Source organism: Pantherophis guttatus, chromosome 2 (genome assembly GCF_059756535.1).
Source record: "Pantherophis guttatus breed Tessera chromosome 2, ASM5975653v1, whole genome shotgun sequence".
NCBI classification, from domain to species: Eukaryota; Metazoa; Chordata; class Lepidosauria; order Squamata; family Colubridae; genus Pantherophis; species Pantherophis guttatus.
The window spans coordinates 263,042,011-263,057,857 of record NC_142064.1 but is presented as its reverse complement, the minus strand read 5'-3'; the positions used below and the strand labels follow the sequence as shown (position 1 = coordinate 263,057,857).

The 15,847-nt window shown below is 43.8% G+C and overlaps 3 protein-coding genes across 7 annotated transcripts in view; all 3 read right to left on the bottom strand.

Annotated features, from left to right (window-relative positions):
- The window catches only part of LOC117663204 (uncharacterized), a 131,338-nt gene that overhangs the window by 29,982 nt on the left and 85,509 nt on the right, over positions 1-15,847 (bottom strand). The window lies entirely within an intron of this gene.
- LOC117663172 (uncharacterized) lies at positions 2,985-15,750 on the bottom strand. 2 transcript variants are annotated; one of them, XM_087884091.1, is made up of 2 exons: positions 15,649-15,750; positions 2,985-4,824 (listed from the first exon to the last, which is right to left on the bottom strand). In XM_087884091.1, the coding sequence occupies exon 2, from the start codon at positions 4,425-4,427 to the stop codon at positions 3,303-3,305; it is 1,125 nt and encodes a 374-aa protein (XP_087740217.1). In that variant the 5' UTR covers positions 4,428-4,824; positions 15,649-15,750; the 3' UTR covers positions 2,985-3,302. The 2 variants fall into 2 exon arrangements, with proteins under 2 accessions (XP_087740217.1, XP_060543987.2); XM_060688004.2 differs by having other exon boundaries at positions 2,985-4,959; positions 15,649-15,723.
- The window catches only part of LOC148115746 (uncharacterized), a 92,615-nt gene continuing 85,514 nt past the window's right edge, over positions 8,747-15,847 (bottom strand). The window contains exons 1-2 of one of the 4 annotated variants that reach the window (XM_087884048.1): positions 15,649-15,787; positions 8,747-13,330 (exon numbers count right to left, since the gene is read on the bottom strand). In XM_087884048.1, coding sequence (XP_087740174.1) covers positions 11,284-12,843 — 1,560 coding nt within the window. In that variant the 5' untranslated portion in view covers positions 12,844-13,330; positions 15,649-15,787 and the 3' untranslated portion in view covers positions 8,747-11,283. Of the gene's footprint in view, positions 13,334-15,648; positions 15,788-15,847 lie in introns of those variants that run through there. The other 3 variants (XM_087884047.1, XM_087884050.1, XM_087884049.1) reach the window with 3 other exon arrangements.

Sequence of the window (15,847 nt, the reverse complement as noted above, 5' to 3'; positions counted from 1 at the left end):
GCCACAAAGAAGAGTGGGTCAATTTATTTTCCAAAGAAACAGATGGCAGGACAAGAAACAATGGATGGAAACTAATCAAGGAGAGAAGCAACCTGGAATTGAAGAGACACTTCCTAACAATAAGGACAATGGAACAGCTTGCCTCCAGACATTGTGGGTGTTTCATCACTGGAGGTTTTTAAGAAGAAACTGGACATCCACTCATCTGAAATGGTACAGGATCTCCGGCTTGAGCAGGGGGCTGGACTAGAGGACCTCCAAGATCCTGATTCTGATAAATATAATAAATTTGGGAAGAGAAAGAATATGCTGCAGCAGCCAACATGTTTCAGCCTTGTTCCTTCGCTGCTTCTACACCGTGGAAGAAAGAAATCAGGCAGCCTTATTTTCTTGGGGCTTCTCCTCCGACCAGCCCTCACAACTCACCTTCCAACTATCTGACATTTCTCAGATTTTTTAATGAAGTGCCATTTTCCACTCTTAGCAACCACGTCCATAACTTTTCTCTGACAATCTAGCCCTGGTCTGTTTTTTGGGATCTCGAAGGAACACCCTTATCGTCACTGCAACTCAGCCAGAGCTAATTATGGAAAAACTAAACCAAGGGAAACTTGCCTTACAACTTAGCGAAGCTGTAAAAGTGAAGCTCGGCATTTTGTCTCTTCTGGGATTTTTTTTTTTTTTACTTCCATGTTTACCTAAGTAGCATGGTATTTCCTATTGAAGAACTAACCCTTAGGAATGGATATTCTGGTGCCAATTGCTGTGACAACCTGAGAACTACCCATATTTTTTTTCCAAGCCCAGGAGAGGGCTGGAAGGGTCATTTCTTCCCCTTCTGGACCGTTGGCATCCTGGTTGGCTGGATACCTCCCAACAGCAGTTTGCATAATAAAAATCATGAGTCATGTGATCAACTTTATCGAGTGAGCTGGTGCATAACCTGGGGGTCCTCCTAGACTCACAGATCCTGCTTGAGATCATGGCTGGGGGAGGGGCTTTGCACAGATTAATCAGGTGAGGCAATTGTGCTCTTTCCTGGATCGGGAGGCCTTGCACACGGATTACTCTTGCTCAAACTACACTGACCACCCAGAAACTTCAACTGGTACAGAAAACAGCAGCGCACACAGTAATGGAGGCCTCTAGGTAGCCCATGTAACATCTTTGTAGTGTGAGCTGCACTGGATTCATTTCTTTTAAGGTGCAATTCAAGGTCATCACCTTTAAAGCATTTTTTTTTTATTACAGCAATAGCACTTAGGCATATATATCACCTCACAGTGCTTTATAGCACTCTTGGCTTACAGTGTCAGCATATTGTCCCCAACAATCTGAGTCCTCATTTTACCGATCGCAGAAGGATGGAAGGCATCCTTCAGGCAGAGTCAACCTGACTCCATCGCTGACTATTGGGGGCGAGTCTTTGGCCCCCTCAGAGAGGGCGCACAATCTGGGAGTCCTCCTGGATATACAGCTGTCCTTGGAGGAACATCTGACGGCTGTAACCAGGAGGACCTTTTGTCAGGTTCGCCTGATTCGCCAGTTGCGACCCTTTCTTGATCGGGATTCCATGTGCACAGTCACTCATGCCCTCGTCACCTCTCGCCTGGACTACTGCAACACTCTCTACATGGGGCTCCCCTTGAAGAGCACCCGGAGGCTCCAACTGGTCCAGAATGCGGCTGCGCGGGTAATTACGGAGCTGCATGGCGCTCCCACATAACACCGCTCCTGCACGAGCTGCACTGGCTCCCAGTGGTCTTCCGGGTGTGCTTCAAGGTGTTGGTTACCACCTTTAAAGCGCTCCATGGCATAGGACCTAGTTATCTTCGAGACTGCCTGCTGCTACCGACAACCTCCCATTGACCCGTGCGCTTCCACAGAGAGGGCCTCCTCGGGGTGCCATCAGCCAAACAATGTAGGCTGGTGACCCCCAGGGGGAGGGCCTTCTCTGTGGGGGCACCTACCCTATGGAAACAGCTGCCCCCTGAGATAAGGAAAATCCAAGACCTTGGTGCCTTCCGCCGTGCCCTTAAAACTTTCTTTTTTCATCAAGCCGGGCTGGCTTAACATATTTTTAAATTTTAAATTTTAAATTGGTTTGTCATTTTAAACTGGGGCCAAATTAATATATATTCTTTTAATTGTTCTTAATGTTTATATTGTATGTTTTTATCTGGCTGTACACCGGCCTGAGTCCCTTGGGAGAAGGTGCGGTATATAAATTTGAAATAAAATAAAAATAAAAATAAATAAAAACCTCAAGCCACATCAGGATTGATCTCCAGGCTGTGGGCAGAATCAGCTGGCAATACCGCATTGTAATAACTATGGCACCAGGGCACCTGTCATTATTGTTCCATCTTTATTTTTGCATCTATCTGTCCTTCCAGGTCAGATAGAGTGGGCACGTTCTTAGTCCCTTGCCTTAAATATTGCCATCTGATAAGAGCTAGGAAGCGAGCCTTTTGCATTGCGGACCCTGCCCTATGAAACACTCTTCACCCTGAAGTTTGGCAGGCTTTTATCCTCCTGGTTTTCCATAAAGAAAAACTAGCTTTCCCCCTAAGCACAGGGATAGGAGAGGACTGCACGTCAGAAGCTTGTTTCGGAACCAGGTGTTTGTTTATATTTATTGAATTTATATGCCGCTAATCCTGTGGTGAATTTCTCCAATTTAACTCCTTGCAAGGTGAAAGATAACCACTTTTGAGGCAGAATGGCACCAGGCATGAACATAATTGAACAAAAGCAAGAATCCCCTTTTTGGCATTCCCAGACCATCCAAATGCCATCAACCTTGGTAGAACTGCCCTGTATTTGCAGGACAAATACATGTTAAATGTGGAGCCTTTGCATTTTGCCGTTTGCAATATATAGGGTTTTTGGTTTCTGTATTAAAGTTTTATTGCTATATACCATGTGGAGTCATACAAGTTAGGCTGATTTTGTTACTGAATAAAAATACATAAATACATACATATTTATATTCCCCTTTATTATATGTAGAAATATGTCAAGGCAACAAACATACCTAATACAAATCCATGTATTCTGCTCTGCTCTACTCTGTGTTCTACTCTACATTACAACTATAATAAAACATGTTTCATTAAAAAGAATCATGCAAAAAATTAAATGGTAAATTCCTCAGCTGGGTTTCCAATGAGACAAGAAACCAAATTCAGGATTCCTCTACACACTTCAAATTTTGCCACAAGTGCAATAATTTCTTGTGTGTGATAAGGGAGCAATTTTGTGGAAAACTATCTTTGTCTGCAATCTGGGAATTGGAATGCTTACTCCCCTATGTGTATCCTTACATGATTTATAAGGCTAGACCTAGTACTGAAATCCTTCCCACAATCCGGACACTCATACGGTTTTTCTCCTGTGTGAGTCCTCTGGTGTACCACCAGCTTGGAATTCTCCTGGAAACATTTTCCACAATCCGGACACTGATAAGGTTTTTCTCCAGTGTGGGTCCTGTGGTGTACTACCAGCCTAGAATTATGCTGGAAACGTTTCCCACAGTCTGGACACTGATATGGTTTCTCTCCTGTGTGGTTTTTGTGGTGAATCACCAGGTTAGATTTCTGACTGAAACTTTTCCCACAATACTGACACTCATACGGTTTCTCTCCTGTGTGAGTCATCTGATGTACAACCAGGTTGGATGTTTGACTGAAACTTTTCCCACAATCCAGACATTCATATGGTTTTTCTCCTGTGTGTATCCTCTGGTGTACCACCAACTTGGAATTCTGCTTGAAACTTTTGTCACAATCCGGACACTGATATGGTTTCTCTCCTGTGTGAGTTCTCTGGTGTATCACCAGCTTGGAGTTATGTGGGAAACATTTCCCACAATCTGGACATTCATATGGTTTCTCTCCTGTGTGGTTTTTCTGATGTATCACCAGGTTGGATTTCTGACTGAAACTTTTCCCACAATAGAGACACTCATATGGTTTCTCTCCTGTGTGAGTCCTCTGATGTTTCACCAGGTCGGAATTGCAACTGAAACCTTTCCCACAATCTGGGCACTTGTACGGTTTCTCTCCTGTGTGAGTTCTCTTGTGTATCACCAGCTTGGAATTCTGCTGGAAACTTTTCCCACAATCTGGGCACTCATATGGTTTCTTTCCTGTGTGAGTCCTCTGATGTTCCACAAGGTGGGAATTCTGCTTGAAGCTTTTCCCACTATCCGGACATTCATATGGTTTCTCTATCATGTGACTCCTCTGGTGTATCACCTGGTCAGAATTCTGAGTGAAACTTTTCCCACAGTCAGGACATTCAAACAGTTCCTCCCTAGTGTGAGTCCTCTTCTGTCTCACCAAATTGGTTTGCATGCTAAATCTTTTGTCACAATGGAAGCAATGATAGAGCTTCTCTCCGGTATGGCTCCTTCCATGAATCATGAGGGAGCTGTTCCAAGTAAAGCTTTTGTCTCTCTCCAAACATTTGTATAGCCTTTGCCTGGCTGGATCTCCACATGCATATCAGTTGTGATCTGTAATCTGTGTTTTTCCCACAATAGGCAGTCTGTGGTGGGTTTTTTCCAACATTGATATTCTTGAATTCTTAAAGAGGCTAAAATATTTTTGATCTCTTACCTGGTGGTTGTTTGGTTCACTCTTTCCTTCATCAAAGGCCTGGCAGTTTTGGCTATCCACGGAACATATTTCTTCCCACTCACTTTTCTTTATTTAGAAATTATTCTCCTTGACTTCTCATATAATGTTTCCTTGAGTTCCACGTATTCTATTTTTTCCAGCTCAAAACTTTCTCGTTTTTACTCTCTCCCTTGTCTTTCATCTGTTGAGGAAAGAGAAGAATTTTTAAACTTTCTGGAGGAAATGGGAAAAAATGTTGATTGATGGCTTGTTTTGCATTTTAATGATGCTTCTCATTCTCTGTTGTCCAGCGTGCTCTTCTTGCCATCCTCTTTGTCTGTAAGATTCATATTAATGGGTTAGTTTCATTATTGTTTAAAAAATGGATGCAGGACATGTGAAAGCAGCAAAAAAAAAACACCCCAATATATGATTACGAAAATATCAAAATTGTAGTTTAACCTCTAACATTATGATTCATTTGGCAAGATTGTAGTTCAATTATTGACTTAATTATAAAATTCTCCCTTTGGTTTAGATACAGTATATATCACACACATATGGACACATAGGCCCACAGAAATACAAAGCCATAAATTTATGTATATAGAAAATTTATCGGTGTTTCAGTGTGTAAAGTATCCCAGAAGTGCATTATTTAATTTTAGAAAGATAGGGACATTAAGTGCTGAAATGGTGCCCAAATCCTAATGCAAGATTTAAAGCATCCATTTTGCCCAAGACACACTTTACTTGCCAGGAAAACAACATGTCAATAAAGTCATAATGAATCAAGTATTATGTGAAGACTGAGAGAGATGGGTGGATATGAAATATGACAAATAAAGATTTTTTAAATCTCCCAAATCTGAGATTCAGAATAGAGCTGGAAGGGTCCTTATAGGTCTTCTAGCCCAATGCCCTGCTCAAGAAAAGAGCCTGTAGTACAGTAGACTAAGCACTGTTATTAACATCTGCTGCTTGCAATTATTGCAAGTTCAAATCTCACCAGGCTCAAGGTTGACTCAGCCTTCCATCCTTTCAAAGGTAGGTGAAATGAGGACCCAGATTGTGGGGGCAATAAGCTGACTTTGTATAAAAAATATACAAAAGTATGAAGGCTATTGCTTAACGCATTGTAAGCCGCCCTGAGTCTCCGGAGAAGGGCGGCATATAAATTAAAGCAAAAAAAAAAAGCAAGACACCCTATACCATTTTAGACAAGTAGCTGTCCAAGTCTTTCTTTAAAAGCCTCCCATGATGAAGCACCCACAATTTCTGAAGGCAAGCTCTTCCTCTGCTTAGTTGTCCTTACTCTCAAGGAAGTTTCTCCTCAATTCTAGGTTGCTTCTCTCCTTGATTAGTTTCCCTCCATTGCTTGATTTTCCAGTTTCAGGAGGGTGCGCTGAATCCACAAAGGGCGGTAAATTGCTGCAGCGCTACCATCAAACAGATCAGCCGAGGCATTGGGGCAGGGTGATGGTGCCTCCACACCGTGGCCCCTGTATGATCCAACCTGCTGTCCAACATCATCCTCCAGTGCTGCTCACCCTACATTTGTGGCACAGCTGGAGGACGATGTTGGACGGCAGGCACTATGGTGCGGCGCCACCCCTGCCCCACCCCATGCCTTGCCTAATTCGTTCGGTGGTACCGCTGCAGCAATTTGCCGCCCTGAGTGGATTCAGTGCACCCACCTGAAACTGTCTGCAGAAAAATTAACGCCGTCTCATCCAGTTGGCCTTTGGGCACAGCAATGGAAAGAGCCTTGGAGCCTCGAGTGGGTTTCTTGCCTTTTTTCCACTGCAGGAGTAAAGTGAAGAAGCCTGGACGGGCAAAGCTAGAGAAGTGGCATAGGGGCTATGGTGTGGCGCCAACCCCACCCTGCCTCCTGCCTCGCCTGATCTGTTGGGTGGTAGTGCTGCACAACCTCATCAACAAGATTGCCAAAAGAGACACCGAGAAGAAGGAAGGGAAGGGGAAGGAGGGATATAAGGATAGGAAAGATGGCAAGGAAAAGGGAAAAAGCGAGGCCAAGAAAAAGAAGAGAAGGAGAAGAAGTGGTATTAGTAACCAGGTTTTCTATTTGTAAATTAAAAGCATTAAGACCTGTGCCCGCCACCTCCTGTGCTACCCACCCCCACGGCTGACAGTGGGGGTGAGGTGACAGCGGTACAGCAGCGGCAGGAATACCAGCCATTACTGCAACAACCAGCAGTGGAACAGGAGCAGCGGCAGAAGGCGCCTCGCTGGCCGCCGTTCCCAGGTGAGACAGGGAAGGGGCTGCTTCAGTCACTGTCCTGTCAATCAGGACTCTGCAAGTCTCACTGCCCCAACAGTATGCTTGGTCACCCATCCGGACAGGGTCCATGCAGAGATGGGCGGCCTTCTGGGGCCCGAGGGGAGATGCGGCTGCAGGAATGATGGGAAGTGTCCGGCAGGAGCCAGCAGTCTCCTTTCTTGCAGGGAAGGCAGGGCAAGGCCGGCCGACATTTCACAGGGCAGCCTGCCTGTTTTCCCCGCTCTGTACTCCACCTGTCCACAATCCAATGACATTCCAATTCAAGTAGTCCTCACTTAGTGACTGCAATTGGGACTGGCATCTGTGTCACTAAGACGCCTGATCATTAAGCATGGTGTCACATGACAGTGCCAACCTATATCTGCTCCTTTGCCGTTGTTTAACCTAATCACTGACTGTGGGTTGTTAAAGGCAATTTCACATGACTGTGAGCAGCGACGTCTTGTCAGCATCCCCTGGTCAGAAGATAGCTGGGAAGGTCACAAACAGGATCATAAATGTGCACCTGTGGTAGAATGGGTACAACTCCTCTTCCTGCGCCTTCAGAACCACAGTAAGTGTTGAAGTGCAGTCACTGATAAAATACCACCATGGCCACAAATTTGTAGATCAGGTGTATGTCTGCTTTTATAGGTAAAGGTAAAGGTTCCCCTCGCACATATGTGCTAATCGTTCCCGACTCTAGGGGGTGATGCTCATCTCCGTTTCAAAGCCGAAGAGCCAGTGCTGTCCGAAGACATCTTTATGGTCATGTGGCTGGAATGACTAAATGCCAAAGGCGTATGGAACGCTGTTACCTTCCCACCAAAGTTGGTCCCTATTTTTCTACTTGCATTTTTTACGTGCTTTCGAGCTGCTAAGTTTGCAGAAGCTGGGACAAGTAACTGGAGCTCGCCCCTGTACGCGGCACTAGGGATTCGAACCGCTGAACTGCCGACCTTTCTACCGACAAGCTCAGCGTCTTAGCCACTGAGCCACCGCGTCCCTGATTTTATAGTGCCATAGTAACTCTGAAGACTCAAGGAAGAAATGGAAGCGAGGACTGCCTACACAAGTGAACCTCACAAAAGGTCCTCAACAGCTTTTTTTTTTTTTAAATTGCTGCCTTAAGCATAGTTAAATCTGGTTAATACATTGATGAGGCTACACTAGAAAATACCATGTTTGTTAGCTAAACATGGAAGTGGCACCCCCCACATGCCTCCATCCTCCTATAGGTGAGCTGGAAATTCCTCTGCCCGTAATCTCTCCTACCAGGGTAGATTTGATTTAAACCAGGGGTCTCCAACCTTAGCAACTTTAAGACTTGTAGACTTCAACTCCCAGAATTCCTCAGCCAGCAAAGCTAATCACTAGTAAAAAGGCTTTACTTAAATCATCTGGATTTAAATAATAATTTTTAAAGAGTAACTGTCATCTCTGTCCCACAGTAGCTTCTCCTCTGATGCGCTGTTGACTCACTGACAGTCCCATTCACTTTAATAGGATGGCTGGTGATGCGGCAGTGACACAACAAGGTGAGAGACATGGCGGGAAGCAGGTGAGTGGATGCCCGCTAACAGACGCTGCCATGATGGATCTGAAATGACAGGTGCTCTTTAAATGTAAGGACTCATTCTTGCTGGTAGTTAGAATCTTTAATATTATTACTTGCAAACAAAATGAAGGCTTCCTGTTTAGCTTGCAGAGCTTGGATTCATTGAGTTTACCAAAGGTGTAAATATTGTAGAATATACAGCCTCATGCTACATAACTAAACTCCATTTCATGCTGAATAAACTAAATTAATGTCTCTTAAAAAGAAAACTCTCTTTAGACAGAGTTTTACTTCAAAAGCATTTTATTAAAATACATTTGATAAAAATATAAAAAATCCAATTTAAAATTTAAAAATCCTATTTTTTTTTTAATTTAAAAAAAACATGGATTTTTATCCGCCCTGTCTCCTCCACATCCTTTCTAGCAACTTTCTAGCGATTTTAACTCCTTCACTCCCCTCGGATGTCACATCTCAGCCACCACTAAGACAGTTTTCCAGGCCTGGGGATGCATGGAGACTATTCCAGCCAGTTCTTCCTGTTGTGGGAAAACAACTACCCCAAAACTACCTCTGCAACTGAGAGAAGCTTGAAGAGTGAAGCTTGATCCTAATTAGCTTCATAAGATTACCAGCTGCTGCATCAGTTTTAAATGTTTGCTAACATCATCCCATTAATAAAAGAATAAAATAAAAAATATGGGACAAAACGTTGAATTTTCCCCAACCCCCCATTGCTTCCAAGCACATCTAGATGGGAGATATTATTTTTCCATCTGCATTCTTGCAGATATCTAAATCTCACTAGAGGGCACAATTGCTCTGAGAAGCCAGTCTCCAGAGGAGTCAAGATTCCAGCATTGAATATTCCCAGGCAGCTTGGGCAAAAGATTTGGAGGGTGCTAGCTGGTAGAAAGCTGATCTAAAGAGTCCTGGGCTTTAATATTTGGCTCACAATTCCTCTCCCAGGCCCAGAAAGGAGCAGGCCTGGAGACCATCCACTTGCCCGTAACTCTCAGCTGCTGGCCTGGGACTCCTACCTCTTCCCACATCCAAATCAAATGAGGTCCTCACTTAATGACCCACGGGGTCCTGGAATTGCAACAGCAACTGGAACTGCCAAAATTGCCCCCACGAAACAATGTGGTCATGTGATGTCATTTTTTATAACCACATTGAATAACAATGGAAATTCTGGCACCAATTGCTGTCACAACCCGAGAACTACCCATATTTCTTTTATAAACTGGCTTTATACCTCCAACAGCTGTTTCTTATGCATAAGAAAATCATGAGAGGTTTTCCTGGCAGAGGAGTTCAAGGTTTTGCTGAAGATTAAGGTCTTTTGTATGTGCAGCTGAAGAGGGCAATGAAAGGTTGGCAGTTCAAGTCACCCTCTGCTTCCAGCTCTGACTTTGCCACCTGGAGAAAGGGCTATGAAGGAGAAAGGCACCTGGGCCCTTCTCAGTCTGGCTTCAGATTGGTGCACAACACCAAAATGCCATTGGTTGCAATTCTCATGGACTTTTGGAGGGGTTGCAATAGACGGGATGCAACCATTATGTCCCTTCTAGACCTCCCATCAGGTTTCAATACCATCGAACAGGATATCCTTCTGGACCAGCTTTTCAGGACTGGAAATGGGAGGCATTTTATTACAGTGGTTCTATTTCTGCCTCCATGGCTGGTTCCAGTGTGGGTAGAAAGGGACAAGTCTTAGCCCTGAAATTCGGGATGCCCCAGGGCTCAAGCCTTTTGCTGTTGCTTTTTCATATCTACATGGAACTGCCGGGGAGGCCATCCACCTTATACCGAATTATGTACAGGTAATCTGGCACTTATAAGATTTCATTTAGTGACCATGTGATGGCTAAGTATTGGGGACAAAATTGGGATATTCAAAGAAATGAGTGGTATAACGAAATCTGGAGTATGGCAACAAATTATAAATTAACAAGAGAAATTAAATTTTAAAAAGGATAATTAAAGTAAACTATTATAATGAAATATGGGGGTGGAAGGCAAAGGGAATAAACCTACTCAAGAATATATGTTGTTTTGGAGTGGATAAGGGCACAATTGAAATATATTATATATCTTTTAGTTGTTATAGAAGAAATATAAGGAAAAAAATGTTCTCCGGGGTGTGTGTGCACTGTAATATTTGTATTTTTTTCCTTTATTTTTTGTATTTAGAGTTACAGTGGAACCTCTGGTCACAACCATAATTTGTTCCATAAGTTTGGTCTCAACCCAATCTGGTTGTGACCCGAACCTAACCAAAATTAATGAAGCGGCCACACGTGGGGCACTGTTGTTTGTAAACAAAAGGATATTTGACCAGAGGTTCTATGGTATATGTATTATGTTTGTATTATTTGTATGCAAAATAAAAAAGTCTTAGCCCTGAAATTTGGGATGCCCTTAGACTTAAGCCTGTTCCTGTGGCTTTTTCACATCTACATGGAACGGCTGGGGAGGCTATCCAGCCGATGATACCGAATTATGTAGAGGTAGTCTGGGATTTATAACATTTCATTTAGCGACCATTTGAAGTTACAACAGCACTGGAAAAAAATGACCATTTTTATCATAACCATTGCAGCATCCCCATTGTCACATGTTTAAAATTCAGAAATTCCATTCTATTCCAAAAAGAATCATAAGAGAAATTAAATGGTAAATTGCTCAGCTGGGATTCAAATGAGAGACACGTTTCTTCTACACACATCAAATTTTGACTCAAGTGCAATTTCTTGCTTGTGATAAAGGAGGAATTTTGTGCAAAACAATTTTCGTCGACAATCTGGGTATTTGAATGGTTACTCCCCTATGTGTAATCTTACATGATTTATAAGGCTAGACCTAGTACTGAAATCTTTCCCACAATCCGGACACTCATAGGGTTTCTCTCCTGTGTGAGTCCTCCAGTGTATCACCAAATGGGAATTCTGATTGAAACATTTCCCACATTCAAGACACTCATATGGTTTTTCTCCTGTATGAGTCCTCTGGTGAATCACCAGGTTGAAATTATCCTGGAAACTTTTCCCACAATCTGGACACTCATATGGTTTCTCTCCTGTATGAGTCCTCTGATGAATCACCAGGTTGGAATTATCCTGGAAACTTTTCCCACAATCCAAACACTCATATGGTTTATCTCCTGTGTGAGTCCTCCGATGTCTCACCAGGTGGGAATTCCGACTGAAACTTTTCCCACAATCTGGACACTCATATGGTTTCTCTCCTGTATGAGTCCTCTGGTGAATCACCAGGTTGAAATTATCCTGGAAACTTTTCCCACAATCCGAACACTTATATGGTTTTTCTACAGTGTGAGTCATCCGATGTCTCACCAGGAGGGTATTCTGACTGAAACTTTTCCCACAATCTGGACACTCATATGGTTTCTCTCCCATATGAGTCCTCTGGTGAATCAACAGGTTGGAATTATCCTGGAAACTTTTCCCACAATCCGAACACTTATATGGTTTTTCTACTGTATGAATCCTCTGATGTCTCACCACGTGGGAATTCTGACTGAAACTTTTCCCACAATCTGGACACTTGTATGGTCTCTCTCCTGTATGAGTCCTCTGGTGAATCACCAAGTTGGAATTCTGACTGAAACTTTTCCCACATTCTGGACACTCATATGGTTTCTCTCCTGTATGAGTCCTCTGGTGAATTACCAGGTTGGAATTATCTTGGAAACTTTTCCCACAATACGAACACTCATATGGTTTTTCTACAGTATGTGTCCTCCGATGTCTCACCAGGTGGGAAATCTGACTGAATCTTTTCCCACATTCTGGACACTCATATGGTTTCTCTCCCGTATGAGTCCTCTGGTGAATCACCAGGTTGGAATTGAGACTGAAACTTTTCTCACAATCTGGACACTTGTATGGTTTCTCTCCTGTGTGAGTCCTATGGTGTACCACCAGGCTTGAATTCTGAGAGAAACTTTTCCCACAATCACAGCACTTATATGGTTTCTTTCCTGAATGAGTCCTCTGATGAATCACCAGGTGGGAATTCTGACTGAAACTTTTCCCACAATCTGGACACTCAAATGGTTTCTCTCCCGTGTGAGTCCTCTGGTGAATCACCAGGTTGGAATTCTGACTGAAACCTTTCCCACATTCTGGACACTCATATGGTTTCTTTCCTGAATGAGTCCTCTGATGAACCCCTAGGTGGGAATTTTGACTGAATCTTTTCCCACAATCTGAACATTTATATGATTTTTCTCCTGTGTGAGTCCTTTTGTGTATCACCAGGTCAGAATTCCTAGTGAAACTTTTCGCACAAGACGGACATTCAAAGAGTTTGTCCCCAGTGTGAGTCCTCTTGTGTCTCACCAGATTGGTCTGCATGCTAAATCTTTTGCCACATTGAGAGCACTGGTTGAGCTTCTCTTCAGTATGGGTGCTTCCATGAATCACGAGGAAGGTTTTTTGAGTAAAGCTTTCGTCACACTCCAAGTATTTGTATGGGTTTTCACCTCTCGTCCATAATCAACTGTGATCTGCAATCTGTTTTTTTTCCACAATAGGCAGACTGTGGCGAGTTTTCCCACACTGATATTCTTGGACTCTTGAGGAGGCCAAAAATATTTCTGATATTACTTGGAGGTTTTTGATTCAAGCCAGCCTTTCCTTCGTGAAAGACATTCATTGATACCTGTCCATTTTGGCTGTCCAAGGTACCTTTTCGTTTCCACTGACTTCCAGTTATTTCCACTTTTTCTTTATTTGGATCTTATCCCCCTTGACTTCTTAGGTAATGTTTGCTTCAGTTCCATATACTCTATTTTTTCCAGCTCAAAATTTTGGTCTTGTTATTTTCTCCCTTGTCTCTCATCTGCTGAGGAAGGAGAAGAGTTTTTAAACTTACTGCCCTCCCCTCAGAAGCTTCATTTCGGCCTGCAATGTGCCAGGAACAACCGATGGAGGACTGAATGGAGCTCCGGAGGGGCTGCTTCACCCCTCAGAAGCTGCATTTTGGCTGGCAACGTGCAGGACGAATGTTGCAGAGCCTTTGCAGTTGTTCATAAGGGCAAACATAAGTGGTGCTGCAAGAGTCGTAGTTTTGGGACTTGTTCGTAAACGCTAGGTGGCCCTTATTACGTAGCTTTGCAAGTTCGCTAGGGGAACACTCGTAACCTGGAGACTACCAGTACAGGTAATCATCCACTTATAACAGTTCTTTCAAAAGAACTTGAAGTTATAACAGCACTGAAAAAGTACCTTATAACCAATTTTTTTGACACCTACGGGTCTTGCAGCATCCCTGTGGTCATGTATTGAAAATTCAATCGCTTGGCAATTGACTCATATTTATGACTAATATTTACCATATTTTTCAGAATATAGAACACACTTTTTTCTCCCCTGAAAGTGGGTGAAAATTGTGGTGCATTTTATACAGTGAATGTTGCTGAAGCCCCGCCCACCATTCGGCCCCCACCCTTTGGCCATTTTCGGCCTCCGCACGTCGCGTTTTTGGCTTCCACACGCTCCATTTTAGACCCATTCCAGGCTCTGGGAACCACCACAGCACATTGCTGCCGATCGCTGCCTTCGCGCATCACATTTTCAGCCTCCGTGGGTCGCATTTTCAGCCTCCGCATGCCCCATTTTTGGCCTCCCCGCTGCCTGGAACCGGCCAAAAACCCAACACTCAGAGGTGGCAATTGGCGGTGATGTGCTGTGGCAATCCCCACAGCCTGGAAGAGGTCTAGAACGGAGCACGTGGAGGTTGAAGACGCAATGTGCAGAGGTGGCTGTGCTGATCTCCGCAGCGTGGAACAGCTGAATCAGGCTGCAATAACGTGCTGAAGTTGATCAGCCTGTTTGCTGTAAGGATGCTAGCCAGATGAATACCAATGTATGCTGGAAGGCAGAGACAGAATTTTTTTTTCTTGTTTTCCTGCCCAAAAACTAATGTGCGTCTTATAATCCGGAGCATTTTATACTCCAAAAAATACGGTATATTATACCCCTGTGCCCTGGGGTAACATGACCCCCTTTCGCAACCTTCTGACAAGCAAAGTCAATAGGGAAGCCAGATTCACTTCAACAGTTTGGTTAACTACTGCAGTGATTCATTTAACAAGTATGCCAGGAAAGGCCATAAAATGGGGGAAACTGACTTAATATATGTTTCAGTTAGCAACAGAAATTTTGGGCTCGGTTGTGATCATAAATTGAGGATTAACTAGAATGAAATACAGAACAAATCCTTGAAGTGCCCACCCATGTTGCTTCCGAACACATCTACTGTGCTTCCCTGAAAACGAGACCCATCCAGAAAATAAGCCTTAGCTAAAGTGTCCTGTGTTGATGGCTCTCAAATCACCCTCAAAACCTCTCTACATCCCACCATTTTATGACTGATTTCCTTTGGCTCCAAAGGATTTAGGACACGGAAGCCCCAGCAGGCCAGAGGCGCCAAGGGATCTAGCTTCACTCCTGCTCATCAGGGCCATGTGTAAGATTTTAAGTCTGCTAAATGCCATGTGTTTCTGTATTTTCCTTAGCACGGAAATCTCCATTAAGTCAAAGTGAGTGAGACACAGCAAGGTCTAGAAAAAGGGAGCTGGAAAAGAAGCTGCCTGTATTTGGTAAACTAAACTAAGACACTTTGGGAGCCTTGTAAAAAGAATGGTAGTAAATCACACATATATACATGCCTATTCACACAGAAATACACAACTAAGAATTTGTTCATGTGAACCATCATGCAAAATGCCCCAGAAGTGCATTCACTCAAGTTTTTTTGATCCAGTTTTGGAAAGGTGGGGGACACTAACAGATGAAATGATGCCCAAATCCTATGCAAGATTGAATGCAGCCGTTTTGCCCATGAAACTCCTCCCTTGCCAGGAAAACATCATCTCAACAACATCACAAGGAATGAAAGTGTTACGTGCAGGGCGAGGGAGAGAGGCGGTTAAAAAATATGATTTTTTTAAAAAAAATCTCCCAAAACTCCCAGCAGAAAATCACAGGCAGCTGTTTCAAACCATAGAGCATAACAGCATTTGGGGGAGAGAAAGAATATGCAGCAGCAGCCCCCATGTTTCAGCTTTGTCCCTTCGCTGCTTCTACCTACAACATGGAGGAACCCAAAGGGCCCGACTTCCTCCCGGCTTCTCCTCCGACCTTCCCTCCACTCACCTCCCAAGAGCCGCTTCCACCCTCCAAGCGGCACAAGAGGCTCCGCCGACGCCATTATCCTCCCCGTGGGTCAACCGGAAGAGGAAGTCCCTCTGCCCTTCGCCTCATCTCCTCCACATCCCCTCTAGCAATCCAATACTTTATCGTTTCCATTCATTCCAGCTCAGCCTCTAGATCCCACCCGCAGTAGACTATCCAT